Source organism: Podarcis vaucheri, assembly GCF_965113315.1.
Source record: "Podarcis vaucheri genome assembly, chromosome: 11".
Taxonomy (NCBI): domain Eukaryota; kingdom Metazoa; phylum Chordata; class Lepidosauria; order Squamata; family Lacertidae; genus Podarcis; species Podarcis vaucheri.
Window position 1 is genome coordinate 88735 of NC_138749.1, and position 27612 is coordinate 116346.

The window sequence follows — 27612 nt, forward strand, 5'->3', positions numbered from 1 at the left end:
TGGGTCATTGTGGGTTATTTAGACTGGTGGCTACCAAGCTCCGAAGGGGCCTTTAAGACAAAGAGAGGCTCTGTAGGAGCAGCTGAGAGGAGTAAGCCGGCTGGTGCGTCTCAGGGGCGACCATGGCGGAGGGTGTCCTGGCGAGCCCTGGGAAGAACGGCACCAGGGCAGGGCAGGGCAGAGCTCCCAGGCTCAGCCGGGAGATAGTCCCCCAGAGCCAGGAGGGGGCGCTTTCAGCCCGCGGGGCTCCCCGGAGGAGGCGGCGGTAGCAGCAACAGGTCCTGGCTATAAAAGGGCGCGCCCGCCCCGTCGGCCGTCCTGAGCGCCTGCCGGTCCCACTCGGCCAGGCGTGGAGGGAGCCGCGTGCAGCGAGGACGATGCGCCCCCGGGACTGGCGAGGGCTGCCCCGCAGCCGCCTCCTCCTGCTGGCCGCCCTGCTCGCCTGGGCCGCCGCCCATGCCCACGAAGAGGACGCGGAGGGGCCCCACTCGGAGGCAGGTGGGTCAACACTGCGGCTGAAGCCCCCAGGTCCGCCCCCCATCCCCGTGTAGACGTGGTAGAGCCGCCGCTCTTCCGAGGGACCCCCAAGGGAGGCCCCGCCCCGGGGGCAAGTGCATCTCCCCCCGGGATGGAGGGCGCGTGGAGAAGGGAGAGCCGCTCCGCCAGGGACCGCCCGGCGTGCCGCTGCTGCTCTGGTGCCGACCTCCGGCTCCAACCTCGCCTTTACTCCCGGGGCCGGAGCCGGAGGTCGCCCCGGGAGGGGCCGAGAATGCCGACGCGACCTCCAGGCGCCGGCGGAAGAGGATGCCTCTGAACATGCTCAGAGGGCCCTTCGCTCTCTGCTCCCTCCCAGTCGGTTCGACTTCTCGGCGGGAAAGGAAAGTGCCTCCCGGGACTCCATCCTGCTCTCGCTTTATCACCTGGGTACCAGCGGCCCCCACGCCGCGCCCAGAGCAGCGCAGCAACGCGGCCGGCCAGGAGTGAACAAAGGGGGGCGAGGGGAGGCGCGGATGCTGGTCTGTTTAGCTGGCTTGGCTTGCGGGGTCCGGAGGATCCTGATCGGGAGGGAATCTAGGTGGGCGTCGTCCCCCCCCCCCGGGGTCCTGGGAGTCCCGCTCCAGCTGTGGAGGGGCCCCGACGCGCCTCTCCGCCGGGAAGCCTCCTCGCCTCCCTCCCTCCCGAGGCATCTCCCCCCATTCCCCCCCCCGGCCTGAGGCCTCTGTGAACAATGGCTGGGGGAGAGAGGGGGGAGGTGGTCTAGTTTGGGGAGCCGGAGAGGCAAAGACTGGCCCGCGTCCCCCGGCAGCCCCCTCCCTTTCCCGCGGGGCTTTCTGGGCTTTCTGCTTGTGCCATCCCCAAGTTAAGGAACAAAGTTAGTCGGGCCACGGGGAGGGGCCCTTGGGCGGCGCGGCGCCCCCTCCCCGCCCGGCGCTGCTGCCCCCGAGGCTTCTTTCTCTCGAGGAGCCCCGGACAAGAGGCAGCCGGGCTGTGCCGAGGCTCCCGAGGAGGTCGGCTGAAAAGTTCTCGGCTTCTTTTTTCGCGGAGGCTAAAGCTGCTTTAGGTATGGGTTAGCTGCTACATTTTGATGGCCGTTTTGGGATAATCCTGTATCAGGAAATTGACCTTGAAGGAAGATCTGAACGCAGAACCTGAATACTCTGCCCAGGTCTGGTTGTTCCACCTCCAGCCGCGTGCGGGGAGCCGGGGAGGGGAGCAGGCGGGCTCCGTCAGGGACCTCGCCTGAATGCCTGGGGGCTGGGGCGAGGGGGGCTCCCGCTGCTTTTAAATAAAAATTGGGTCGATTTGAGCTCCCTGGACGGGGGGGCGGCATGCAGAGCCTTCAGGTAATGCAAAATACAAGAGAGCTTCAGGTTCAGTCAATTTATTAAGTTGGTTAATCAACTAAAGGTTTAATTGCCGACTGAAACGTTCTCCCCATCCCACTTCATTGGCGCGGCAGCGACTGACGGGTCCACCGACGTACAGTGAGTCAACCTCGAGGGGAGGGAGAGGCTTAAAGCCGGCTTTTCTTTCCCATCTCCACCCCAGGGATCAGGAAGCCTGATCCTGTGGGTTTCAGGGGGAAACCGCAGAGGCATTTTCTTCCAGCAACTGGAGCTGGTGGGGCTTGGTTAAGTAAGTGTTGCTACACGTGTTCAGGAGAAAGCTCTCAAGAAGGCGGGATGGGCTCCTACCCGAGGTCCACAAATAGGACGAAATCCATAGGCTTCCTCTCAGGCAGAGCTCTGGGAGGTGAAACACTGGAGCTCCTGGGGGTGCTGCTTCTGCCCCTCCCCAGCTCCTGCTTCAGTCACTTGGTCTGATTATGATACTCCCAACCCCCTTTTCTAAGCCTCAACACTGGGAGTTCCTCTGTCCTCCCCTCCAGCCTGCTCCTTATGGTGGGACCCTGGTGCTAAGGGGGCGGACCGCAGCTGCTTGTCTTGTGAGGAGCTGAGCAGCATCCTTGACGCTGTTGCTCTTGCCTAGCTCAAAGGCCATTCCATTCCAGGTGAGGCCACTGCTTTCCCCACTGAATCGTCTTTTTTAACGAAGCAGCAAAGAGTTGGAACTACATTATGCTACCGTTTCTGCACAAACCTTTTGCTTTTGTTTCCTGCATTTGTTGTTGTTGTTTAGTCGTTTAGTCGTGTCCGACTCTTCGTGACCCCATGGACCAGAGCACGCCAGGCACTTCTGTCCTCCACTGCCTCCCGCAGTTTGATCAAATTCATGCTAGTAGCTTCAAGAACACCATCCAACCATCTCATTCTCTGTCGTCCCCTTCTCCTTGTGCCCTCCATCTTTCCCAACATCAGGGTCTTTTCCAGGGAGTCTTCTCTTCTCATGAGGTGGCCAAAGTATTGGAGCCTCAGCTTCACGATCTGTCCTTCCAGTGAGCACTCAGGGCTGATTTCCTTCAGAATGGAGAGGTTTGTTCTTCTTGCAGTCCATGGGACTCTCAAGAGTCTCCTCCAGCACCATAATTCAAAGGCATCCATTCTTCGGCGATCAGCCTTCTTGATGGTCCAGCTCTCACTTCCATACATCACTACTGGGAAAACCAGAGCTTTAACTATATGGACCTTTGTTGGCAAGGTGATATCTCTGCTTTTAAGATGCTGTCTAGGTTTGTCATTGCTTTTCTCCCAAGAAGCAGGCGTCTTTGAATTTCGTGACTGCTGTCACCATCTGCACTGATCATGGAGCCCAAGAAAGTAAAATCTCTCACTGCCTCCATTTCTTCCCCATCTATTTGCCAGGAGGTGATGGGCCCAGTGGCCATGATCTTCGTTTTTTTGATGTTGAGCTTCAGACCATATTTTGCGCTCTCCTCTTTCACCCTCATTAAAAGGTTCTTTAATTCCTCTTCACTTTCTGCCATCAAGGTTGTGTCATCTGCATATCTGAGGTTGTTGATATTTCTTCCGGCAATCTTAATTCCGGCTTGGGATTCATCCAGCCCAGCCTTTCGCATGATGAATTCTGCATATAAGTTAAATAAGCAGGGAGACAATATACAGCCTTGCCGTACTCCTTTCCCAATTTGGAACCAATCAGTTGTTCCATATCCAGTTCTAACTGTAGCTTCTTGTCCCACATAGAGATTTCGCAGGAGACAGATGAGGTGATCAGGCACTCCCATTTCTTTAAGAACTTGCCATAGTTTGCTGTGGTCAACACATTCAAAGGCTTTTGCATTTAGCCCAAGATATCCCAGACCTCCCACAATCCACCTTGTACCTACTTACTCATGTGAGCAGTAAATGGCCTCTCTGGTTGGTGTGAGAGGAAGCAGACTGGTCACAACCAAGACATCTTTTTTTTTTTTTTTAAAGATATTTATTAAGAGTTTTTAAGATATAACAGGAAAAAAGAAAAATAAGCATACAAAATAAAAAACAGTTAAAAACACACATTAATTTTCAATAACATAACTTCCATACACTTATTTCCTCGGACCTCCTCATACCTCCCTTCTTTGTATTCCAGTTTGATTTGTTAGTTCAGCAAATCCTTACCATTAAACTTTTACCCATTTATAAAACCTCTCTTTTTTTCATATCTCTTAAAGCATTACAGCTGGAAACCGCTTAGTTTCTATCCAACATCCTTCTAACATTCATTAATTTTACAATGTTTCTGTAAGTAGTCTTTGAATTTCTTCCAGTCTTCTTTCACCGACTCTTCTCCCTGGTCTCGGATTCTGCCAGTCACTTCTGCCACACAACCAAGACATCTCTGGCATTTCTTGGGGCAGTTCCAGGAGACCTTGGGGTGCACTGGCAGCTTCACCCTAGAACCTGCGGTGGGCCTCGTGGCGGCTTAAGGCCTGCTGAGCAAGGCTTAAAGAGGCACCTGCAGTCCACTCTTGGAACCACTGAAAGACACCAGCACCCGTCTCTTTAGCAGGCTCAGCCATGTCCGTGTGGGGCTTGTGGGAAGAGAGACACTGGCCCCCTGAGGGGCCTGGCATGTGTGTACACCCTTGGGGTGGGTGAGCAGGGAGGAAGCACATTACAGTCTGTGCCACCAGCAGGGGGGGGGGACTTGCAGGAATCTGGCCCACTCCCAGCCCTCAGGCACTGCTCTATCCATCAGGCACATGAACTCCTGGCCCAGGTTGCCAGGAGGGGATTATTATGTGTGGCACAAGTTGTTCTGAACGGAAAAATGTTTTTCAGAAAATTTCACTAATTACATCTCAGGGTGTTCCATTTTCTTCCGCATTAGCTATGCTTAATTTATAAATGGAAGAAATTGAACAGTTAAAAAGCAAAGAGCTTGTAACATGTCTTTTACCAGCAGCACATACAGCCATAGCCAGAAACTGGAAAACTTAAATTCTCCAGATATGAACCAGTGAGATAACATAGTTTGGCAAACAGCCTTACTGGGGAAGCACTATCACACAAATTAAGTGTCATGTGGACAAAACAAAAAGCACTTGACAATTTCCATGAAATCTGGCATTATTTTATTGTATATACAAATAATGAAGCAAGGGTCTGGGAAGAACCTCCAGTTCCGGGTGCAGTTGGCTTGTATAGACCAGAGGTGTGTGTTTGTTGCCCACCAGCCATATCCTGTAACAAAGGAAGTAAAGAAGTAAATGATATAGTGTATTATAATTTGTTTGGTATTATGGCAGCCCTGTATCGGGATGTCTTTAATGTTTGATGTTTATTATATTTTTATATGTGTTGGAAGCTGCCCAGAGTGGCTGGGGAAATTATTACTACTACAGTACGGCTACACCATGAGAGAGAGAGAGGACAAGCTCTTCGATCCTAATGACTTTTATTTATTTAGCTTTTGTATGCCTGAGAAACTTGCTTTCCCCCTTTTTGTATTGGTTACTGTTTTGAAATTCATTCAAAACGATTTGGTGGGGGAAGTTGTTCTGAGCAGGAGGTTCCAGTTACAGATAGGTAGCTGTGTTGGTCTGCCATAGTCAAAATAAAAAAATTCCTTCCAGTAGCTTTAAGGTGCTACTGGAAGGATTTTTTTTTATTTTGAGCAGGAGGTTGCAGAGGAAGCACTCAGCAAAGTAGCTGCCAAGGAGGGGGGCTGAAGGCCACCTGCCCCCCCCCATCCTTTTTAGGTGTCGATTTTATTAGAGCTTTCATCTTTTCACAGTAAAATGGTTCAGTCCCTTCTGCCACTGGAGCCTCCACTCATCCCCCAACCCCATCATCTTTTTGCAATAATATTTTCATTTCTGCTTTGGAGTCCTTGGCACATTCTAGTGCTCAGCTTTGCTTAATCCTCACTCCTTCTAGAGGAAATGCCTCAGGTGGTTTCAGTGCCACCTCCCAGATGATGTTATTGTTCCTTCTTACATCCCCAAGTCTGAATGCAGGTGGGGGAAAGGCCAGGGTAGGGTGGTTAGGAGTCCAATGAATAGGGCTTGGAGGGACTCTCTACTTGAGACCCCAGAGACCCAGTGCTGCCAGTCAATGTGGACAACACTGGCCTAGATGGACCCAAGGATGTGACTCAGTATCAGGCAGCCTCCTGTGCTGTGTGCAGGAGGTTTCAATAGGGACAGTCCAGGCTGTTTTGCTTCCAGGGGCAGCTGCATCCATCTGCCTAAGGGTAGCCTCTGCCCCAGGTCCAGTCCCCCATGTCATCTCCAGGTAGGAATGGGAAAGAGCCACCTGCTAGTCAGTGGAGGCAATGCTGAGCTGGGGGGTGCAGGGAATAGAAGGCAGTTTTCTCTGCAACAGAGGGCACACCTGTTGATCAGAACAGACTCTCAAAACTGGGCAACTGTGTTCAAGTCTTGTACCTGGCCTTCCTCTTGGTTTCTAAGGGTTTGGCATGTAGGGAACATGTGGGTCAAGGGCGAGTAGGGTGTATGTGGAGCTCCAGGAGCAGCAGATTTCCAAAGGGCAAAAGATGGGGTTGCAGATAGTGCAGAGCCAAGAGCGGGGGGTCTTCCCTGCTTGATCTGGGAGTGGGCACAGCCCAGAGTTTTCTTTGCAGTCATGCAGGAGATTAGGAAGGAACCGCCATCTAAACAGAGGGCCCTGAACTAAGAACTGAAAGTGCCCCAACAGCCTCATGGGAGGGGGCCGCAGTGCCTGAGTGCTTGCCCAGAAGCCCTCCAGGGGAAATCTCAGCTCAGTCGTGGACCCAAGAGGGGAATTTTCGCAAGAATCTCTCCCTCCCATTGTTCCTTCAGCAGGACAAGAATAATCCTGTTGGGCTACTTTACAGGGTTGTAAGAGTTACTGAGAGGATGTGTGTGAAAAACTTTCGGCATGAGAAAAGAGCCATAAAAGGCTCCCATATATTCTTCCACTTGCCTCTCCTGCAATACATTGACACCAAGTTCTGCCACCCTCATGAGGCTGCCTGGCTGGCTATGGGGACCTGGCCTCCCCATCACCATAGAAACGGAGCCAGGTGTGGAGTGCACCTGAGCAGGGGAGGGGGAAGGGCGGGGAGGGAGGAGCAGCCACTCACCTCTCTTCTCTGGACCACCTGGCCTCCCTTTGGAGGCAAGCAGGATTATACCTGGCCTAGGTAGGTAGGTAACTTGGTTGGTAGCCAAGCTGCCTTACCAGGTAGGGGCTGGTAGGCTCCTGGCACTCTCCCCCCTCTGCCATGCAGTGGGGTTGCATGGGATGGGAGTAGAGGACCCTTTCCCAGGATAATGCCTGACCCAGTAATATCCCCTTCCTCCACCAGAGGCTCACCAGGAGGATGGGAGCCGGTAAAGCAGCTGTTGAGCCTTGCTGGAGAACCTTCAGACTTCCTGATCCCTAGCTTTCCTTTCTCTTTCCAGGTCTTCCTCCTGGCCATGGACACAGTCACTGGAGCTACGCAGGTAAAGGCTGGCCGTGAAGGCTGCCCCCTCCCTCTCTCCTCTAGGCTTCTGGCCAGAAAACAGACGCTGTGGGGTTTAATGATTAGCCAGCTCCCTGCTCCCTCCCTCTCACGCAGAGCCAGCTGCCCTGCTCTCCATGGGCCTGATCAGCACCACCCCAAGGCCTGCATGGGTGGGTCTGGGTCTGGCTAAATGAGAGTGGGGGCAAAGACCTCTTGCCAGTCAGTCCTGTTGGTCCCCCAGCTCAGTCGGGCACAGCGGTGGACCTGGAGTCCTCTGCAGCCGCAGAACAGGTGCCACCATCTCCCGTGAGGCTGGGCCCCCAGGGCCTCCTTCCGTGGCTCTGGCACTCCTTGGCCCCCTCCTCCCCCAGCAGGAAGCTCAGGTGCCTCTGCTGGCACTTTGCCCTGTGGGAACCGGCTGCTTCTGAGATTCAGCCGGTTTGCCTTGGGGAGGAGAGCAACCTTGGCACGTGCCCTTGAAGGCCTGGCTCAGCGCGGAGGTGTGTGGGGCCCAGCTGGGGGGGGGGAGTGATAGCAGGGAAGCAGGCGCCAGGAAGCCACTTTGCAACAAGGGCAAGACAGGAGAAGCTGACCCTCTTGCCCCTCATCTCTGGGGTCCTTGATGGCCTCTTAGTTTATCCCCCAACAACATCAGGATGAGAGTGAAGGGCTTCTTCAAGGTCGACCTCATCAACCCCCAAGATGGGCCACAAGCAGCTAGAAGGAAAACCCCTCCCCTCCCCTGATGCCTGCCCTCCTCTTTCAGACAAGGCAGAGTGGGCCTCTGATTTCCCCCACTGCGGGGGCCACATGCAGTCCCCCATCAACATTGAGACGGGGGCCGCCCTCTTCAGTCCCCAGCTGGGGCCCATCCTGCTGCCTGACTACAGCCTGCCTCCCAGGGAGATGCTCCGCCTCCAGAACAATGGACACACAGGTGAGACCCCTACCTGCCCATGCCCAGCCACACCCAGGAAACACCAGTGGGCAGGGAGGCATTGGCACCTCAACCGTTTGGGATTTTCATGAGGCTGGCAAGGGGCACCCCCACAGGTTGGCACAGCTTCCAACTATGGCGAAGTCCAGGCAGCCTTTGGCAGGTGGAGCGGCTTCTCTGTTGATGTTCCAGTTATGTCTCCCCTCCCCCCGGCCAGGGGGAAGCCCCCCCAGGGGACTTCATAGCTGAACCTAGATTCCAACCTGTGGCTGTCATGCTCCACTCCAACCCTTCTTATTATTCAATGGTTTATTCACTTAAAATGTTTCTCAGCCCTTTCCTTAAAGCGCCTGTCCAAGGGGGCTTGCAACAGTCAACATTTACAAAAGGATCAACAGCACACACAAAAAGAAAAAACTTCCATTTCCTCCCCATCCCCCACTTTCCCAAGATAAAAAAACCAATAAAGATATTCAGCCAAGCAATTATAACATTTTCCACAGCTCAGCAACCCACAGTCTGAGCCAGAGGGCATTTCTCAAGGACAGGCTGGTCATAAGAGAAACTTCAGCGCCTCCCCAACGGTGAACGGGCGGCCAAGTCTGCTTCAGAACCACCAGCAGGGAGTTCCAAAGGCATGGGGGCCACCACAGGGAAAGTCCTCTCTCTCATGGACACCAACAGCACTGAGCTAGGAGTTGGGCGCATGCAGAGAGAGGGCTTCAGCCCATGGGAAGGCTGATAGTGTGTGCTGCAGGCAGGCCATTAGATAATTTGGGCCCAAACGGTTTACAGCTTTAAAAGCTAAAGCCATCACTTTAAATTGGGCTCAGAAATGCACCAGAAGGCAGGACAGAGCCAGGACAGCAGAAGGGGTTACAGTAGCTGACCACTTCTCTTCCTCGCAAAGATCTAGTCAGAGGTGGTCTTTCAAATTTCAGCAGCCCCCAATGCAAGGCCAAAATTTGGGGAGCCCCCATCTTTCACCAGCCATTCTGCTTAATTCACTTTGTCATAGCTGTGTGTTAACAGAGAAATCTGAGGGCTCCCTTGGACAAAAACAAACAAGGATACCAGCCAGGAATACCAGAGCAAAACAGCAGCCAGGAGGCTTGGTCTTTATTGAAGACTGTTGCAACAGGACTCCCACCTGCCACAAGGTAGAACAAGATGGAAGCCCTGAACAAAAGGAGACCTCAACTTTTATTAGCTACTAATCCCCCATGCCACACCCCTAGACTACATCATGACTACATCATTGATACATCACAAAGAGGAGGGGTTGAGGGAGGAGTTGTGGTGGTAACCTGAGTGTCTTGTCACCTGTCCAGTTCCTCCTTTCCCCCTCCCCATGATTACATTCCTGAGGACAAAGAGGAGTTCACTGTTTCCTGCCCTGAGGGAATAATAATAATAATAATAATAATTTATTATTTATACCCTGCCCATCTGGCTGGGTTTCCCCAGCCACTCTGGGTGGCTTCCAAAAAAACACTAAAATACAATAACCTATTAAACATTAAAAGTTTCCCTAAACAGGGCTGCCTTCAGATGTCTTCTAAAAGTTTGGTAGTTTTTTATCTCCCTGACATCTGGTGGGAGGGCATTCCACAGGGCAGGCGCCACTACCGAGAAGGCCCTCTGCCTGGTTCCCTGTAACTTGGATTCTCGTAGCGAGAAAACCACCCAAAGGCCCTCGGTGCTGGACCTCAGTGTCCGGGCAGAACGATGGAAGTGGAGACGCTCCTTCAGGTATACTGGACCGAGGCCGTCGGTCACTGTCCTTTGTTTCAGTCTGTCCTGAATCCACTTCCATATGCAGGTCCTTTGTGAGTGTAATGATCTTCTGTCTAGGACCATCAAGGTTGGCATGCCAACTGGGTAGGGCTCGCTGTGGGCTTGGGGAATTATGGCTGCCTTGTGTCCAGTCTCCCCCCATTCATAGTCCTTCCTTCATGGTGTAAAATAAAAGTGGAACGGTACAGATCTGATGTATGGCTGATTTGTGTGTGTGTGGTGTTTCTACAAACTGAATGATTGGGGGGGGGGTTCCTGCAACATGTGACACCCCCTTAGTTTGGCACCCAGTGCGGGAAAATTGGTGGCACTGCCCTAAAACCACCTCTGCTCTAGTGGCTACATTTGGAACCAGCTGAAGTTTCCAAACTGCCTTTCAGAGCAACTCCATGCAGAGCACATTGCAGTAGTTAAGCCTGGATGTGACTCCGGTGTAGGTCACAGTTTCTAGGTCAGACCTTTCCAGGTGGGCTGAAGCTGATGCACAGTGCTTCTTCACCTGTCAGCCAAGCTGCATGTGGGATGCTGCACCACAAACCTTGGGATGACAGCCTCCCAGCAGTTCATGTAGAGGTTGAAAAGCATAGATGTGGACCCCTAAGCTAGGGGGCATGGGGCAGAGCAAATGCCTCCTCCCCAGGCTCCATCATTCTGAAAAGGCTCGTCCTGAAAGGGCTGGGACCTTGTGAAGCCAAAGCCCAGTCCAGACAGCTGACCAGAAAGTTGCTGTGATTGAGGGTATCGAAACCACTAAGAGGTGAAGGAGAGACAACAGGAGTGCCCCTTGTCCCCCCCTTCATCCTTTGCCATAAGTCGTCCATCAGGACCAGCAAAGTGGTTTTCATAGCATAACGAGGCCTGAGATGGAATGGATCCAAATAATCAGCATCATGCGAGGCCACCTGGAACTGAGAGACCTTCAGCCCCTTGCGCCAAAATGACACATTTGAGAGCAGATGGTGGCTTTTGATACTTCTGGTGCGTCTCAGGGAGGTGGGACACTGCTTCAGTGATTCCACTCTTACTCCCGGGTCCGTTTCCAGGGTAGTCATGGGAGGCTACAGTTCAGTGTCATTTGAGTTGCCCTGTGGTGTCCCAAAGGGTTCCATCTTGTTCCCTGTGGACTTTAACATCTATATTAAGCTTCTGGGAGTGTCAGAGTGGAGATGACACCCAGCTCTATCTCTCTGCTCCATCTGAATCAGGAGAGGCAGCTGAGGTTTTAGAGCAGGGCCTGGAGGCAGAGAAGGGCTAATAAACTTAAGCTGAATCCAGAAATGACCGGTGTTATGTGTCCTGGGTTCTCACATCTGAGAGGTGGGGAGGCAGCCTGCCCTAGACAGGGAAGGAGCAGGCTTGCAGCTTGGATTCAACAGCATCCCAGAGGCTAAGTGGCCTTGGTGTCTCCTGCCATCTTGCCCCTTCTTGTGCTGCTAGTTTCAAGGGTGTCTGGCTGACTGGTCGGCAGGCAGAAGAAGGAGCAGATGCTGTGAGCAGTATGGTGCTCCCAATGTAGGGAAATCCCTCTGGCTGTCTTGTGCTTTCACCCTTCTACCCTTCTACCCTCTTCTCCTCCTCCTCTTTTTTGCTGGGCCAAGCAGAATTATTCTTGTAACCTCCACACAGAAGAAAGGACTTTTGGGGCTCTTTAAGGATCAGCTCCACCCATTTGCAAAGTCTTCCTCTGTTCAAAGTGAGTCATATGGGGGAGGGAGGATGAGGGCTCCCCCCCCTCATTACTCTCCCATAGGCAGCAGGGAGCCTCTTGAACTCCCGGGGGCTGCCTGTGCACTCTGGAGCCCTGGCCCCCCCCCCCCCCGAGCTCTAAAATGCGTGAGGAGCCAACAGGATCCACGGAGTCTCTCTGCTCAAAGTGGCTTGACCCTCTGCCTCTTGGAGGACAACCAGGAAGGCGAGGGAGGGTGTTGGGCAAGCAGGTTCATCCCCACCTTCCTCCTCTGCGTGATTAATATCTCCAGGGCAAACCCAGCTCTGAATGGGGCTCTCGTGTTTTACTGCAGATACTCAGATGACTGATAATACCTTTTTGCAAAAGCAGCAGTGGGGGGAGGGAGGTTGAGGCTCCTTAGAAACTAGTGAATGCATAGAAGCAGGAATACATTTTTGGGAATCAAGCCTCTAGCTGCACCTGACAGACTCCAACCTTCAAAAGCTTCTTCTGTTGTGTATCTGTTTACCTGAGGAGCCTAAAGACTCAGTGCCAGCAAAGGGTCTTTAATGCTCGTCCAGGAGGCAATAGAGAAAGTGAGCCCAAGGAGGGGGCACGCAGGTCTCACTGGGGCTGAATTGCCCCAAAGGCCTCCCCCCAGTGCTCTGGCCGTCCTGGCCATGCCCTGAACGCAGACTCTCCTGCCTCGCCAGGCTGTTGTGAAGACAAGGAAGAGAGGGCTGGCTGGGCACTTTCTGCAAGGCGCTTCTCGGATGTGGGATGACTGTAGGGCTGGAATAGCTGCCATTTGAGGAGAAACATAAAACAGCCCATGCTCCAGGAAGTGGGGAGGGCAGGATACCTGAGCTCATGAATCATTTCTCTTCTTTTATAACACGAAAGTGTAAAGGAAGCTCAGTGAGAGGAATCGGCTGCAGGTGGAAAGCCAGTCAGGGGGCGGTGGCCGCTTTTCCACACCCAAAAAGGTCACCGAAAATAAAGAGAGGCAAAATGATTACGGTGGATGCAGCAACCGCACAAAGGGCCTTTTGATGACTCAAGGGGCATTGTGGGAGAAAGGGGGGCTGAGCATGTGCAGAAAGCGGGGGGGGGAGGCACAAATGCCTCAGGAAGAGTGAGCAAAAGTGTTTATGCAAGTCGGGGGGGGGCCTGGAGCAAGTCTGTTTCGTCAGATCACGAGGGGACGTCTGCTGGAACCCAGGCAGAAACTGTCTGTGGGTCCCGGTGGAGTGCCAGGAAGGGCAACAGTGGGGGGTGGAGCTGAAGGTCCCAGTGGGCAGAGCTGACTCCTAGTGTGGTCTCCTCATCCTCCCCATCGCAAAGACCGCTGAGCTGCAATCCTTTACGTGGCAGGAGGAAGCGCCATTGAGCTCAATGGGATTGATGTCTAATTCATGTACAGTGGTAACTTGGCTTAAGAACTTGCTGTATTTTTTGCACCATAACACTCACTTTTTTCCTCCTAGAAAGTAAGGGGAAATGTCTGTGCGTGTTATGGAGGGAATGCCTACGGGTGACATGCCTACGGATTTTCCTCCTCTAAAAACTACGTGCGTGTTATGGTTGGGTGCGTGTTATAGAGCGAAAAATATGGTAATTCGTTCTGGAGGTCCATTCTTAACCTGAAACTGTTCTTAAGCTGAAGCACCACTTTAGCCAATGGGGCCTCCTGCTGCTGCCGCGCGATTTCTGTTCTCATCCTGAAGTAAAGTTCTTAACCCGAGGTACTATTTCTGGGTTAGCGGAGTCTGTAACCTGAAGCGTCTGTAACCCAAGGTACCACTGTATTTAGGCCCCCTTGCACAGACCAGAGTGTCATTTACAATAAAGCAACTAAATAAGGCCACACAAAACATTGTAAGACACACAGCAACAAGTCACTGGTTCACAATTCTTGCCAGAAGCAGTGACCCTGAAACTCCTGCCCATGGTTGCCCAATTCCCCTCTCAAAAAGATGCACCTTGACCAGCTTCCTGAAGTTACAAAGAGATGAGGCCAGATCCCCCCCCAGTAGGGAGAGAGTTGCACACAAGGAGCCACCACTGGAAAGGCCCTTTTGAGGGCCCTCACACCACATCTTTCACCTCAAATAGGGATCACCCCCTGGTCTTAGCCCAGGCAGGTGGAGATGGGGGTAGGCCCACAGGGCTGCTTTGCTCTATTATATACACACATAACGATGTTAACGGAGAAATCTGAGGGCTCCCTTGGACAAAAACAAACAAACAAGGACACCAGCCAGGAAGACCAGAGCAAAACAGCAGCCAGTAGGCTTGGTCTTTATTGAAGACTGTCGCAACAGGACTCCCACCTGCCACAAGGTGGAACTAGATGGAAGCCCCAAACAAGAGAGAACCCCAACTTTTATTAGCTACTAATCCCTCTTGCTACACCCATAAGACTACATCATTGATACATCACAAAGAGGAGGGGTTGAGGGAGGAGTTGTGGTGGTAACCTGAGTGTCTTGTCACCTGGCCGGTTCCTCCTTTCCCCATGAGTACTTTCCAGAGGATGAAGAGGAGTTCACTGTTTCCTGCCCTGAGGGAAGGGCTGGTCACTGTCCTTTGTTTCAGTCCCATATGCAGGTCCTTTGTGATTGTAATGATCTTCTGTCTAGGACCATCAAGGTTGGCATGCCAACTGGGTAGGGCTCACTGTGGGCTCGGGGGATTATGGCTGCCTTGTGTCCAGTCTCCCCCCATTCATAGTCCTTCCTTCATGGTGTAAAATAAAAGTGGAACGGTACAGATCTGATGTATGGCTGATTTTCTATGGATTTATAACAGAAGCATTCTTTGTGAGTGTGTGTGTGTGTGTGTGGTGTTTCTACAAACTGAATGACTGGGTGGGGGGTTCCTGCAACAGAGACATGCTTGGAATGGAGTCTGGGCACGGCAGTGCAGACCCCAAGAAAGACATGAGAGAGAGCAGAAAGTCAGTTGTTATGGTTGGGGGGGATTGGTGAGGAAGACTAGGCTCAAGGTGTGGGCTGGGGGGAGGCAGTGCCCCAGTTCCCCATAGCAGAAAACATCTTCTGGCATTGCTTGGAGGTCATCCTCTGAGCGTGCACACTACATTGTCATCAGTATACTGAAGCTCTATGGCGGAAATTACAGTAACCTTACAGTAACCTTACTCAGCCTGCTCAGATTAAAGAGCTTTGCATCTGTTAGATATATGATTTCTACACCAGAGGGGAGTTTCCCTTCAACGATGTGTAGGATCATGGCAATGGGAATAATAGAGTTGGGGTGATAACACATCCTTGTTTATCTGAACCGTATCTGAAGAAGTGTGCATGCACACGAAAGCTCATACCAAGAACTAACTTAGTTGGTCTTTAAGGTGCTACTGGAAGGAATTTTTTTATTTTGACTATGGCAGACCAACACGGCTACCTATCTACAACATCCTTGTTTAACGCCTGATCCCACTGTGAATGGTTGACTTTGAGAGGCATTGTTATCCGTGATTGTTGCCATCATATTATCTTGGAAGAGCCAAAGGATGTTCACAATTTATATGGTTAGCTGATTTTCAGAAGGAAAGTCCACAGGGCAGTACGATTTACAGTGTCGAAGGCCTTAGTCAGGTCAATAAACGCCATATACAGGGGTTGGTTTTGCTCTCTGCATTTTTCTTGAAGCTGTTGAGCAGTGAAAATCATATCCACTGTCCCCCTAGAAGGTTGAAAACCTTTTTGGGATTCAGGAAGGGAAGCCTCAGATATAGTTAGGAGATGGTTTGCTAAGATTCTTGCAAGAATTTTGCCTACCGCAGCTAATAGAGAGGTCACAATAATTTGAAGACTTTGACAGTTATCTTCTGTCTTTGTTGTTTTTCATTTGGTTAACACTTGTACACAACTCTCCCAGATTTGGAGATACTGCATATTGGAGATATTGTGTACAGCATCACTGTGTTGTAACCTCAGCAAAGCTTTTGTCCTAGACTAGGCACCCCCAACCTGCGGCCCTCAAGATGTTTTGGCCTACAGCTCCCATGATCCCTAGCTAACAGGACCAGTGGGCAGGGATGATGGGAATTGTAGTCCCAAACATCTGGAGGGCCAAAGGTTGGGGATGCCTGTCTTGGATCCATTTGTTCTCTCAAAGCAGGAGTTTTTCCAGTGAGGGTGTTGGAAGGACTGTTTAGCCTGGCTCAGAAAAAGAGGCCTTGTTCAGACCAGAGTTTACTGTGTCAATTACCGGTAATACATTCACACAATTTGCCTGTGCAGTTTCCTGGTGATTCTACAGGCAGATCTGAGGGGTCTAAATGGTGGGGCAAGGAATGCACCAGATAAGGCACTGCTCTCCACCTCCCTGCCCTGTGGTACTTAATGAAGTCAACCAATGAGATGGTATCGAGTGTCTGCTGGCTGCTTGGGTTCAGAAGATCAAAGTTGCTCCTCGTAGGCAGATTCAAATCTGTGGGGCTGTGGCCAGAGAGAGAGCGGAGGAGCAGCTCAGTAATGCTCAAATGTGGACACGCCCTTAGCAACCAAGGTGCTTCCTCTGTGAATGGGCAAATGCCTCTCGCGTGCCTCCTGGGGATAGGGGGTGCCGGGCTCTGCCTGCTCCCCTAGCCAGCCTGTGTTCTGGTCAGGCAAGAGTCAAAGTCCCTTCAAGCCTATTGTGCTGGTTGTTGGGCGGGGGCAGGATAAGAGCAGCCTCTTTTCTTTGCCAAACCTTTTCACTCTGGCTCACTGAAGCCAGCGGTGGCGCAGGAAGTGGATCCCTGCTCTTCTGGGTGTGATCTGCTAAGGACAAACACCTGCTGCCAGCTGAGCTCCCTGCTTGTTGGCTAGTCTTGCGTTTGGGAAGATGTGGGCACCTCCTTTCTTGGCAGGGGGTGGGGTGGGGGAAACAAACTGATAAGGAGCTGGGACTCTCTCCAGCAGATGTGGCAGCCAAAGCAATTTGATCCCTGGACAAATTGGACAAGTTTTCCATTGCCAGGTTGCTCTGGCCTTAGAAAGACCACGTGCTGAGCTTGGCCCGTCTGCTCAGAAAACCCTGCCCACTCTCCCTGGCATTTGCTCTCAGCCATCTCCAGGGATGGGACCAGGGTCACTGCCACCGTCACATGAAGTCACTGGAGACAGAGGCTCCTTCTGAGGGGAGACCCTCTGAATTGTAACGGGGGGGGGGGCAGATCCACAGTACAGTGGTACCTCTAGTTACGAAAATAATTCGTTCTGGAGGTATGTTCTTAACCTGAAACTGTTCTTAACTAGAGGTGTGCTTTCACTAATGGGGCCTCTGCTGCTGCTGTGCAGCTGGCACATGGTTTCCGTTCTCATCCTGGGGCAAAGTTCTCAACTCGAGGTAACTCTTCCAGGTTAGTGGAGTTTGTAACCTGAAGCATTTGTAACTCGAGGTACCACTGTACTATACTGTAGATGGCTCTACTGCTGAGCTATGTCATCTTTCTGCTCATGATCTCCTTTCACAATGTGCTGTGCAGCAAAGCAGGTTTCCTCTCTGCCTATTTTTTGAGTGGATTGGAGTCCAGCAAAGTCTGAAAAAAGTCTACTCTGGGTCAGTTTGGTTTGGATGGAGGAATGCAAAGTATTTGCCTTCAACATGTTTGACTGATGCAAATATGAGGCAGATTGCAAACATTGTTGGTGACAGGAGTGGAAAAGAATAGAAAGTTGAGCAAAGCTGAACAAATGCACAGGTGCCCTTGCAAAGCGATTGCATAGGCAGGAAGCAGAGGCGAATCTGGAAACTCCTGTGGGCTGCAGACTGAGCAGGGCTCTGTAGTGACAAGAGCCTGTTGTAAAAGAAAGAAAAAGGAAGGAAGGAAGGAAGGAAGGAAGGAAGGAAGGAAGGAAGGAAGGAAGGAAGGAAGGAAAGAAGGAAGGAAGGGCCATGATTGTTCAGGCAAGTGAAAAGGGCCCACATCTTCTTGCTCTTGGCCAGTAGTCGAGTTTCCTTCCTTCATTGCTGAAGCTGTGCCTTTGCCCTCAGGCCCTCCTTCACTTATTTCTATTCTGAGAAGCCTCTTGATCTTCTCCTCCCTTCAGCTGGGCTTCCATGGACTGAGGGGGGGCAGGGATGGATGCCTAGGGACCAGGAGGGCGGGGGGGGGGAGTGTTCCTCCTCCTTGTGGCTGCCCAATTCCATGGGAGCTCTTTGAGGCTACAGAATTTTCTCCTGGAGATGTAAAACCCCAAAATCAGAGGGACACAGAGAGAGAGAAATATCTTAAGTTAGAAGACAGCTGGAGAGTCCATTTCTGCATACTCTGAATAATAGCTGCTACTTGCAAGTACATACCCTCATTCTGATAAAAAGCAATACAGTGGTACCTCAGATTACAGACGCTTCAGGTTACAGACACTTCAGGTTACAGACTCTGCTAACCCAGAAATAGTACCTTGGGTTAAGAACTTTGCTTCAGGATGAGAACAGAAATCGCGCAGCGACAGTGGGAGGCCCCATTAGCTAAAGTGGTACCTGAGGTTAAGAACAGTTTCAGGTTAAGAACGGACCTCCAGAACGAATTAAGTTCTTAACCCGAGGTACCACTGTACAAGGAAGTTTAAATTACCACAGATTTACATACATCAATGAATAAATCAGAACCAACAGCCCCTTCTGCCACAGTCCCAGCCTCCTGCTCCTCTTCCTGGAGAGAGAGGCAGTGCAAGGAGCTCTGCTGCGCAGCCCAGAGAGTCTTTGCCGGAAGGTCTTGCCTCTGCCACAAAAGCAGCAGCTGTAGCTCTCAAAAAGAGGCAGGAGAAGGGGCCACCCGCCAAGTTTCCCACCCCAGAAACCGGTGCCTCTTTCTATCAATTTGGCAAAGAAGTCAAAGTATCCAAATGAGATGGGGAATTTTTAATCTCACCCCATCCCTTGGATGCAAAGGTCTGTGTGGGGTCAGGGGTGTGGAATTAGGCCGGCTGCAGACCCTCACCCAGTGGCGGGTGGGAGGCACCTGGGAATACATTTCATAGAATCATAGAGTTGGAATAGACCACAAGGGCCATCGAGTCCAACCCCCTGCCAAGCAGGAAACACCATCAGAGCACTCCTGACATATGGTTGTCAAGCCTCTGCTTAAAGACCTCCAAAGTAGGAGACTCCACCACACTCCTTGGCAGCAAATCCCACTGTCAAACAGCTCTTACTGTCAGGAAGTTCTTCCTAATGTTTCGGTGGAATCTTCTTTCTTGTAGTTTGGATCCATTGCTCCGTGTCCGCTTCTCTGGAGCAGCAGAAAACAACCTTTCTCCCTCCTCTATGTGACATCCTTTTATATATTTGAACATGGCTATCATATCACCCCTTAACCTCCTCTTCTCCAGGCTAAACATGCCCAGCTCCCTTAGCCGTTCCTCATAAGGCATCGTTTCCAGGCCTTTGACCATTTTGGTTGCCCTCCTCTGGACACGTTCCAGTTTGTCAGTGTCCTTCTTGAACTGTGGTGCCCAGAACTGGACACAGTACTCCAGGTGAGGTCTGACCAGAGCAGAATACAGTGGCACTATTACTATTATTTGCCATTGCAATGCCACCTGCAGACACCTATTCCTGGATGCCTCAGATTTGTTCCAGCGTGCGAGTGCCAGCACTTCTGCCCAAACTGTGCCGTCTGTCGGAAGTGGGTCTCCTCCTCTGACTGACTTCCCTGTGCAGTGCAAGCAGCGGCCTGCAGAGAAGACAGAAAAGCTGACGGAACTCACTGTGTGCCCCCCCCCCCGCCCATTTTCCTTACAACTTTTGCCCAGAGTAATGGCAGTCAGTGCCTCTGAATGCCAATGGCTGGGGGGAGAGTGGCTGAACTTGCACTCAGGTCCTCCTTGTTTCTAGGCTTCCCTTTGGTGAGAAGACGATGTGGATGAGGTGCCCAGCAGGCACTTCAGAACATAAGAAGAGCCCTGCTAGATCAGGCCCAGTAGGACCCATCCATTCCAGCATCCTGCTCTCCCCTTCGCCAACCAGAAGCAGGAGCTGAGCAGCAGAGCCTTCTGCCCTCAGGCGCCTTGTGAGTTTTGCCTGAGCGGTGCCCTTGGTGCAAAGGATGCCAAGGAGGGAAGCTCTGTCTCCAGCGTGCAAAGAAGGAGAAGGAAGCAGCAGCCTCTCATCCTGAGTGTCTCTCCACTTTACCCCCCCCCCACAGTGGTCCTCGACCTGCCCAGGAATTTGACCCTCACCGGCGGGGGATTCCCACAGCCATACCAGGCTGCCCAGCTGCACCTGCACTGGGGGTCTGCCCTGAAGCCCGGCTCTGAGCACACAGTGGATGGGCACCGCTATGCTGGGGAGGTAAGTCCCACTGCGCCTTGCGCGGCTCCCGCCTGCTTCTGGCCTCTTGCTTGGCTGCTTTGAGGGGGTCTCATGCAGACAGGTGGCTTGTGAGTAGTTTGAATAAATAAAAACTATGACAGCCCCCCCAAAAGAATCCCCAGTCCTCCTGATCCACAGACCTGACAGGAGGGGGTGCTGGTGACCCCCCCAGGCCCCTGGCTGATCTGGGGGCCCAAAGGTTGCATCAGCAGGGTCAGGGAAGGGCTTGGCGGTGGAGGGGGCAGCACAGCTGGATTTATGACATTTACAGCCCCCCCCCAAAAAAATGCCTCGGAGGGAAGCTCCCCAGTCCAGTCTAATCCATAACAATGAGGGCAGTATTGCAATCGAATAGTATAAAAATATTGTATGATGTCATATAATAATGACCACGATGACAGTACAAATAATAATATCAGGTAAGCACAGGTATTTATATTTTTAAAATAGCAGCCATTAATTTCACCTTTTGGGTTTATAGATAATAATAATAATAATAATAATAATAATAATAATAATAATAATAATAATAATATATTTATACCCCGCCCTTCCTTGTTCAGAAACCGGGCTCAGGGCAGCTAACAACAAATTTAAAGCACTTAATTGTAATACAACATAGAAGCATCATAAAATAACAGTATAAAAACACAAATAACAATAAAATTCAAAGTTCAAAAATCAATTTGGGGGAAATCCATCCAATAAGCATTAGATAGTCACCAGGGCTAGCTGGGTGAATTAGTCCTACTTGGGCCAGCAAGGAGGCCAGGGGAGAATTAGCTGTGGGGTCCCAAAGCAGGTAATCTTCATTAAAGGGGGGGGGGAGGGAAATAAAAGATTGGGCTGAATTCAAATTAAAGGCCAGGCGGAATAGCTCTGTCTTACAGGCCCGATGGAAGAAGGTTAAATCCTGCAGGGCCCTAGTCTCCTGGGACAGAGCATTCCACCCGGTCGGAGCCATAGATGGTTTTGCATAGACTTTCCAGCTGAAAACTTGCTGAATTCAGCTAATGGTCCATTGAATCCGGCATTCTTTGCCCCAAAGCTGCCAGCTAGATGCCTCTGCACCTCAGGAAGAAATCCTGAAAGTAGGATGGCCATCCCTGGAGGAATATAGGAAAATAAATCTACCAATATCATAATACCATTCTATAAACATACTGTATGAAGTGAAACACTGCCTGACTTCTTGAGCTGCTGGAGAAGGTCCAGATGGGACTTTTGAGGGACTCATGGCTCTTCTCTCTTTCTGCTTCCAGATTCATGTGGTTTATTACAGCTCCCACTTTGACACCATCCAGGAGGCGCTGGTCGAGCCCGGAGGCTTGGCTGTGCTGGCTGCATTTCTGCAGGTGACGGTGGCAGAAAGAGGGGGCAAATGAAGCCGTGCAAGGGGTCTGAGCAGCTCCTCCTGCGCTCTGGGGCAGTGGGAGGGGGCTGCGTTGGAGACATCCACCAGCACCAGCTCATGAGAGGTGCAAACGCCCCCACTCAGAGCTCTCAAGAGCCCTTTCCACTGCCATTCCAGGTTGGGTCAGAGGAAAACGAGCCATATCAGCACATCCTTGAACATCTGAATGATGTCCATGAGGAAGGTAAGAGCAAGGGGTGCTGCAAGGAGCCACGGGCAGAAGGTGCTCATCCAGCCTGTCAGCTCTTGCTGGGCTGCTTTTGCTTTGCCTCGTCTAGGGAAATCAAGATTCCTGCCAGGCTCTGTGGGTGCAGAGTGGGTGCTGGTCCATGGGGAGTCAGGGCTGCCTCTCCCTGGGCTCCAGCCCCTTTGGGCAGGGGCTCTGCAACACAGCTTTGCATTTGCACTTTTTTTGGGGGGGGCACACCTCGTGATGTTTTGGGACCTGAGATATTTTGGGGCTGGAGCAGCTCCCCTAGGAGGAGAGGCCACAATGTTTAGGGTTTGTCCATTTAGGAAAAAGGCCCGTGAGGTGTGTTAGATTGTGCATTGTGTTTTCTCTCACACACACTTGTTACTGGAACTCTCTGGGGCCGTCTAACAAAGCGGATGTTCTGGGTCCCTTTGCTATGGACCACCCTCCCCTCCTTTCCTTTCCCAGGAGAAGAAACCTGGATTCCTGCCTTTGATGTAGCCAAGCTCCTTCCTGACGACCTCAGTCGCTACTTCCGCTATAATGGCTCACTGACCACTCCACCTTGTTACCAGACGGTGAACTGGACGATCTTTAACCAGACAATTCAGCTGTCCCCAGATCAGGTCTGTCTGGGTGGAGGAACATGCAGAGGGGTTGTCTTGTAGGAAGGCGGTTCCCTGCATGTTGCCTTGCTTCTCTATCACTGGGTGTGGTCTGGTGATCCAGCTGTGATTCCTGCATTGCAGGAAGTTGGACTAGATGACCCTGGGGAGAGCTTCCAACCCTACAATTCTATGATTCTGTGATTTGCTGGACTCTCCTCTACAGTAGGTCTGTCTTTGGATCCTTGGGAGTGTTGTTTTCTGTCGGATGTTCCATCTCGATGACCTGTGCCTTCTCATTTCAGATCTCTCTGCTGGAGGACACCCTTCATGGAGATGAGGACGAGCTGATCCAAGACAACTTCCGCTTGCCTCAGAGTCTGCAGGGCCGGAGTGTCCTGGCCAGCTTCCCGATGCTCCACAGCCCAGAAGGGGCTCAACCACCTGGTAAGGGAGCCTGTTGCTGGGCTTAGCTGAGAGCTCTGCCTCAGGACGGTCACACCTCCAACTCTGTAGAACAGCAACAAGGCAGCCTGTGGCTCCCTAGATGGTCTTGGGGCACAACTCTCATGATTTATGGGCTGGAGTCCAGCAACATCTGGATGGCCACTGGTTCTCCATCCCCTCTGAAGGAGGGCCAGGGAGCAGGGCAGGTGGAGAGCCTCCCCAGAAACACCTCTGCCACCGCAGAGTCCGGCCACTTCTCTCTTTGGATGTTTCATCCCCTGATGCTCACCAGTATTTCTATCTCTCCTTTAGTCTTTGTTTCTAGTAGCTCCCTGCCCTGACCTCTTTCCTTCTCCTCCTTGTTCTGCTACTTTGTCTTCCCTGTACCGGGAGCAGCTGTATTGCAGGGGGTTGGACTAATTGACCCTTGGGGTTCCTTCCAACTCTACCGTTCTATGATTCTCAGAGTTTTGAGCAGCTCCTCTCGCCCACTGATTTCTGCCTTGGTCTCGTTCTGGATTAGAGGAGCAGTCCCTCCATTCAAGGTGATCTTGAGCAGCCTTGTCTCTTGTGTACTGAGGTCCATGACTCTGGGGCAGATACAGCCCTTTCTTCTCCTCTCTTCTCTCTCCCTTGGTCCTTGGCTACTTCCTAGCCTCCTCCGTCCCACCCACAAAAACACACACAGTCTGACCCTGATTCCTCGGGCCGTGGGACAATCTTGTTATCAGGCAAGGCTGTTGATCTGGCCTCCCTCCCAGGGCCGCCACTTGCCCTCCTTCCTGGTCTCCCTGAATGGGCTGTTGTGTCACAGGAAGGTTTCCCCTCCCAAGCCAAGGTGTGCCTCACCTGGCAGCTGGGCCTGGCCGGGGGGGGGGGCAGGTGGAGTCCTTTGGAGGAAGAGATAGGATTGTTTGCCAGGCAGTTGCTCAGCAGCCACAGGAGGGTTTCAGGCTCCGCCGTCTCCACCTGGCTTGGACGTCACTTGAGGGCATCTGTGGCTTTGCTGGGGAGATACCAGACGAAGCCTGAATCTTCGGTGCCAGGGAGGACCTCACTGCCACTGAACAGGTGAAAGGGCTCTTAATATTAGACAGCAGCACCAAGCTTGGGTAGGAAACCTTTGATGGAGCTGAGCGAAGCCCAGGACCATTCCTTTGCCTGCCTGCCCATCCAGAGCCGCCAATCCCAGGAAAGCTGTGCAGAACAATGGCCCCCTTCCAAAGACAACCATTGATATGCATGGCACTTGGCACCTATGGGGGGCAGTTTCAGGCAACCTGAATGGTTGGCTGATGGTTAGCTCAGTTGGTGAGAGCCTGGCGCTAGTAAAATCAAGGTTGCAAGTTCTTTGATTCCTCCTTGCAGAGGGTTGGACTAGATGACCCTTGCGGTCCCGTCCAACTCTACAATTCTATGCATCTATGATTCAAACCGTTATGGGGAAACCAAAGTGTCTGTAATGGGATGTGTGTTGCTGTTGCAAGTTCTGCTCAGGGAGAGCAGTACCCTCCCCTACTTTCCCCACCAAATGACAAATCCAGCCACGCTCCCTGGAGGCGCAGCTGTGGCAACTCCCTTGCACTCCTCTTGGAGGCTGTGAAGTTGGGCCACAGGGCTGCAGATTCCCTGGGATGAGGTGGTTGCCCCAGGGACATAGGAAGCAGAGGGTCACAGGGTCAGACCCCTGGACCCATGCTCCGAGAGCAGCAGTGGCTCTCCAGGTTTCAGGAATGACTCTCTGCCAGCCCTTTCTGTAAATGCGACCAATCGAGATTGAACCTGGGCTCCCCTGGCCCAAGAGGTCTCGCTATGGGGCTCCGTCTTTGCCTGCTTGCCTTCAGTGAGCACAAGGACCAAAAGCACAAAACAACACTGACCAGCTCCTTGTGCTCAATCCCGCAGGTGAGGGGGGGTCTCCAAGGGCCCCGGATCCTTATGGTCCTGCAGAGGAAGGTGGGGGCGACAGTGCAGGATCTGCAGCAGGTAAGGCCTTGGGCTGCCCCCAAAATGAGGGCGGGGGCTGGCGGGGAGGTCTGGCTGGCAGCTCTGCTTCTGGGCTTCCTCTGGGGTGGAGGCCAGAGGGGAGACATGCCTCTGCCTTGATACTCCAGTTGGCAGGCTCAGCAGGCATTTCCCCTTGGGCTGCCTCTTTGGAGGGCAGAAGCAGCTGTGGGTGAGGAAGGGCAGCTTGCCCTGGAGGGGCAGGTCTGACGCTCTTGGTCTCCTTGCAGGCAGAGGGCAGCCCCACACCCCAGATGGTGCCTCAGGGAGAGACCCTGAACCCGCCTCTGGAGAAGGTATGGCTCTCTGGCTGGTGGCTGTGCTGCCCCTTCCTCTCTCTACAGGCTCCTTTCCTTCTCTGCTCCCTCCCCAAATCCCTGCTCTTCATGCCGGGTTGGCCACCGCCACCGCCTCCCTGATGCTTGTCTGGGCTCTCCTTTGGCTGTGGCGCCCAGGGAGCTAAAATCTGGGCTGAGCTGCAACCTATAGGATGTGGGCCTGATGTGGGGCAGGGTGGTGTGTTACATAAGCCCCTCCCCTGCTGCCTCCCTTCTTTCTCTTGCTCCTATTCTTTGGGGAACAGTCAAACCATTCCTCTTCCTGCCAAAGAAGATGTGAATGAACCCCTCAAAAGTTCTGCCACTGCCTCAGCACCACCCACAGTTTGGGGGGGGGGCAATGGGGTCCTTGTGAAGCTCCCTCTGTGGCTACGCAGTTGCTGTGGCTTTTGTGTGGTTGCTTCTGGGAAATCCTCCATGGTGGGCACATGTGAAAATTGGGAGGGGAGGAATTCACATCTTCTCTCTCCCCCCGCAATCAATCAATCAATCAATCAATCAATCAATCAATCAATCAAAGCTCTACCTATTTTTTGGCACCAGGCTCCTCCCTCCCTTTTTACCTGGGCATTTGGCTCTGAAACTTAAGGGTTTTTAAAGTGCTGTTATGCCATTTCGTGTGGCAGGTGACGCCTTTCACTGGCGCTTTTGGGGTTTTTACTGTTCTGCAGGCTTGTTCTTGTTGGTTTTGGTGTGTAGACTCTGCCGTAAGCTTTTTTGAGACACTTTTGTGAGCAAAGCGCCTAATAAATATAAAAGAAAACAACCACAGCTCCTCCTACAATTCACTGTCTTGTGTGTTTTAGGTCAGAGTCCAGCCTCAAGTTCAGGTAAGAGCAGAACTAGGGGCTTGTGTCTCCCCTCCTCCATCTTCACCCCCCCCCGCAACCTGAGCCCCCCAGCTGCCCCTCCCTGGCGTCTGACTCCCATTTTTCTGCTTTGCTTCCAGGTGCTGACCAGCAGACAGGTATGTGCCCCATCCCTTGCTCCACCTGGGCACTATGGCTTGTGACCTCACTGCCTTCTTGCTGGGGGGTCTGGGGCCAGAGCTCTTCTCCACCAGTTTCCCTGCAGGCTGTGTGGTTCACACTGCCATCCTTTATGTGTGGGTCATGGCTCCCCTCATGCAAGCCTGGAAGGTGCCTCAGAAGGGCTCCCCCCCCCCCACCAGCCAGACAGGGCAGGACCTCCCTCACTCCCCTCACACCACTCAAGGCCTCCCTTGGCTACCTTCCCCAGGACAGAACCAACAGGTGGCTCTCTTTCCACAGGGGACGTGTTGGCCGCCATATTTGCAGCTCTCTTTGGCATCACTGCTCTGGCCTTCTTCCTCTATGTCCGCAAGCACCAGGCCCAGAACCGCAGGTAAGAGGGGAGGGGCATTGCAAGCCCCTGGAGCAGAGGCTCCTTCAGGGCAGCTCCTGGATCTGGGGCTTCTGCCTAGGACCCCCTTCTGGGAGGGGTGCCACAAGAGCCCACGTGGCTGAGGGGACCCCCTGTGCCTCCCAGGTGCTCTTTCTCAGCCTTTCTCCCCTCTCCCACTTCTCAGGGAGGGTCCCAAGAGCTGCTCCCCTTTCCCACTTCTGTCTGTGACCTGCCCCAATGGAAGGGCAGTCTGAGGCACAAAGGGGTCCAGTGGAGACCTGGCTGCTGGGGAGAGGGGGAAGAACTCTGTCCTAAATGTGCCTCTACTTGCCTCCCACTCCCCCCCTGCAGACGGGATTCTCAGCCCATCAAGTCCAGCATCATCTACACAGCAGCCACCACGGAGGAGAACGCAGCCTAGAAGGAAGCCCTGGCAGTGTCTCTCCCCCTGCCTCTCACGACTCCCTCTGCCACGTCTGAAGACCTCCCTGCCCCCACCCCACAAGGAGGAGACACCCAGGCACCCAGCCCCACGGTGTCCCCACAGCCTAGGCCCTGGCACTTGCCCCCTTGACTGAGCAGAAGCCTGCAGGAAGGCGCTTCGGACACCAGCACAGGGACCTCGGCAAGGGCAAGGGCTCCTGGGTGAAGCAGTGGCAAGCCCCCTCTCCCTTTTCCCACAGTCCTGGGCAGCAGCGGCTGGATCTGGCCCACCAGAGGGGGCGCTGCTCTGCTGGGTCAGGCCCAAGGCTTCTTGAGCCCAGCCTCCTGCTGCCCCCTGTGGCTACCAAGGGCCTTGTGCAGGACGTCCCTGGAGTGGGAGACCCTCCCTGCAGCTGCTCTCCTTCCATGGGGAGCCCACAGCCAGCATGCCCTGTGGCCACAGAGGGCCCCCTCCTCCTCCTCCCTGCCTTGGTCCAGTCCGCCTTTCAAGGCACCCAGGTGGCTTGCTGACACTGCGTCTAGTGGGAGCGATGTCTAGCCTTGGAGAAGGAGCCCTTCCTGCTGTCCATCCTGAATATGTCTTCGTTCTGGTTGGTTCTGAATGGGAGGAAGCCTGGGACCGAGCGCCGGATGAAACCCATCTCTCCATTCCCACCTTGCTAGGGAGGCATTGCAGGGCAGTGCCAGGTGGGCATCTTGGCTGATGAAGGGATGCCCAGCCTGGGAGACGTTCTCC

At 52.8% G+C, this 27612-nt stretch overlaps 1 protein-coding gene and 1 long non-coding RNA gene across 6 annotated transcripts; one reads left to right on the plus strand and one right to left on the minus strand.

The window, feature by feature from the left end:
* The first annotated feature begins 337 nt into the window (after positions 1-337).
* Positions 338-27541, plus strand: CA9 (carbonic anhydrase 9). Of its 2 annotated transcripts, XM_082242089.1 has the most exons (14): positions 338-498; positions 7295-7336; positions 8105-8275; positions 19900-20045; positions 21329-21421; positions 21598-21664; positions 22142-22299; positions 22584-22725; positions 24631-24711; positions 24960-25025; positions 25874-25897; positions 26017-26034; positions 26321-26432; positions 26784-27541. In XM_082242089.1, exons 1-14 carry the CDS (start codon positions 378-380, stop codon positions 26851-26853), a joined length of 1311 nt encoding a protein of 436 aa, XP_082098215.1. In that variant the 5' UTR covers positions 338-377; the 3' UTR covers positions 26854-27541. The 2 variants fall into 2 exon arrangements, with proteins under 2 accessions (XP_082098215.1, XP_082098216.1); XM_082242090.1 differs by lacking the exon at positions 25874-25897.
* Positions 4962-14177, minus strand: LOC309514286. Of its 4 annotated transcripts, XR_014211884.1 has the most exons (4): positions 8660-9338; positions 8289-8615; positions 7206-7303; positions 4962-5087 (listed from the first exon to the last, which is right to left on the minus strand). It is a non-coding gene; the product is annotated as an uncharacterized lncRNA (long non-coding RNA). The 4 variants fall into 4 exon arrangements; XR_014211882.1 differs by lacking the exons at positions 8289-8615; positions 8660-9338 and adding an exon at positions 14012-14177; XR_014211883.1 differs by lacking the exons at positions 8289-8615; positions 8660-9338 and adding an exon at positions 9363-9833.
* Positions 27542-27612: the final 71 nt, after the last annotated feature.

Bases quoted from the DNA above. Each gene is read 5' to 3' on its own strand.
- CA9 (XM_082242089.1), top strand. From the start codon at position 378: ATGCGCCCCCGGGACTGGCGAGGGCTGCCCCGCAGCCGCCTCCTCCTG. The intron at 22,300-22,583 runs GTCTGTCTGGGT...TTCTCATTTCAG, and splicing joins TTCAGCTGTCCCCAGATCAG to ATCTCTCTGCTGGAGGACAC. The intron at 22,726-24,630 runs GTAAGGGAGCCT...TCAATCCCGCAG, and splicing joins AGAAGGGGCTCAACCACCTG to GTGAGGGGGGGTCTCCAAGG.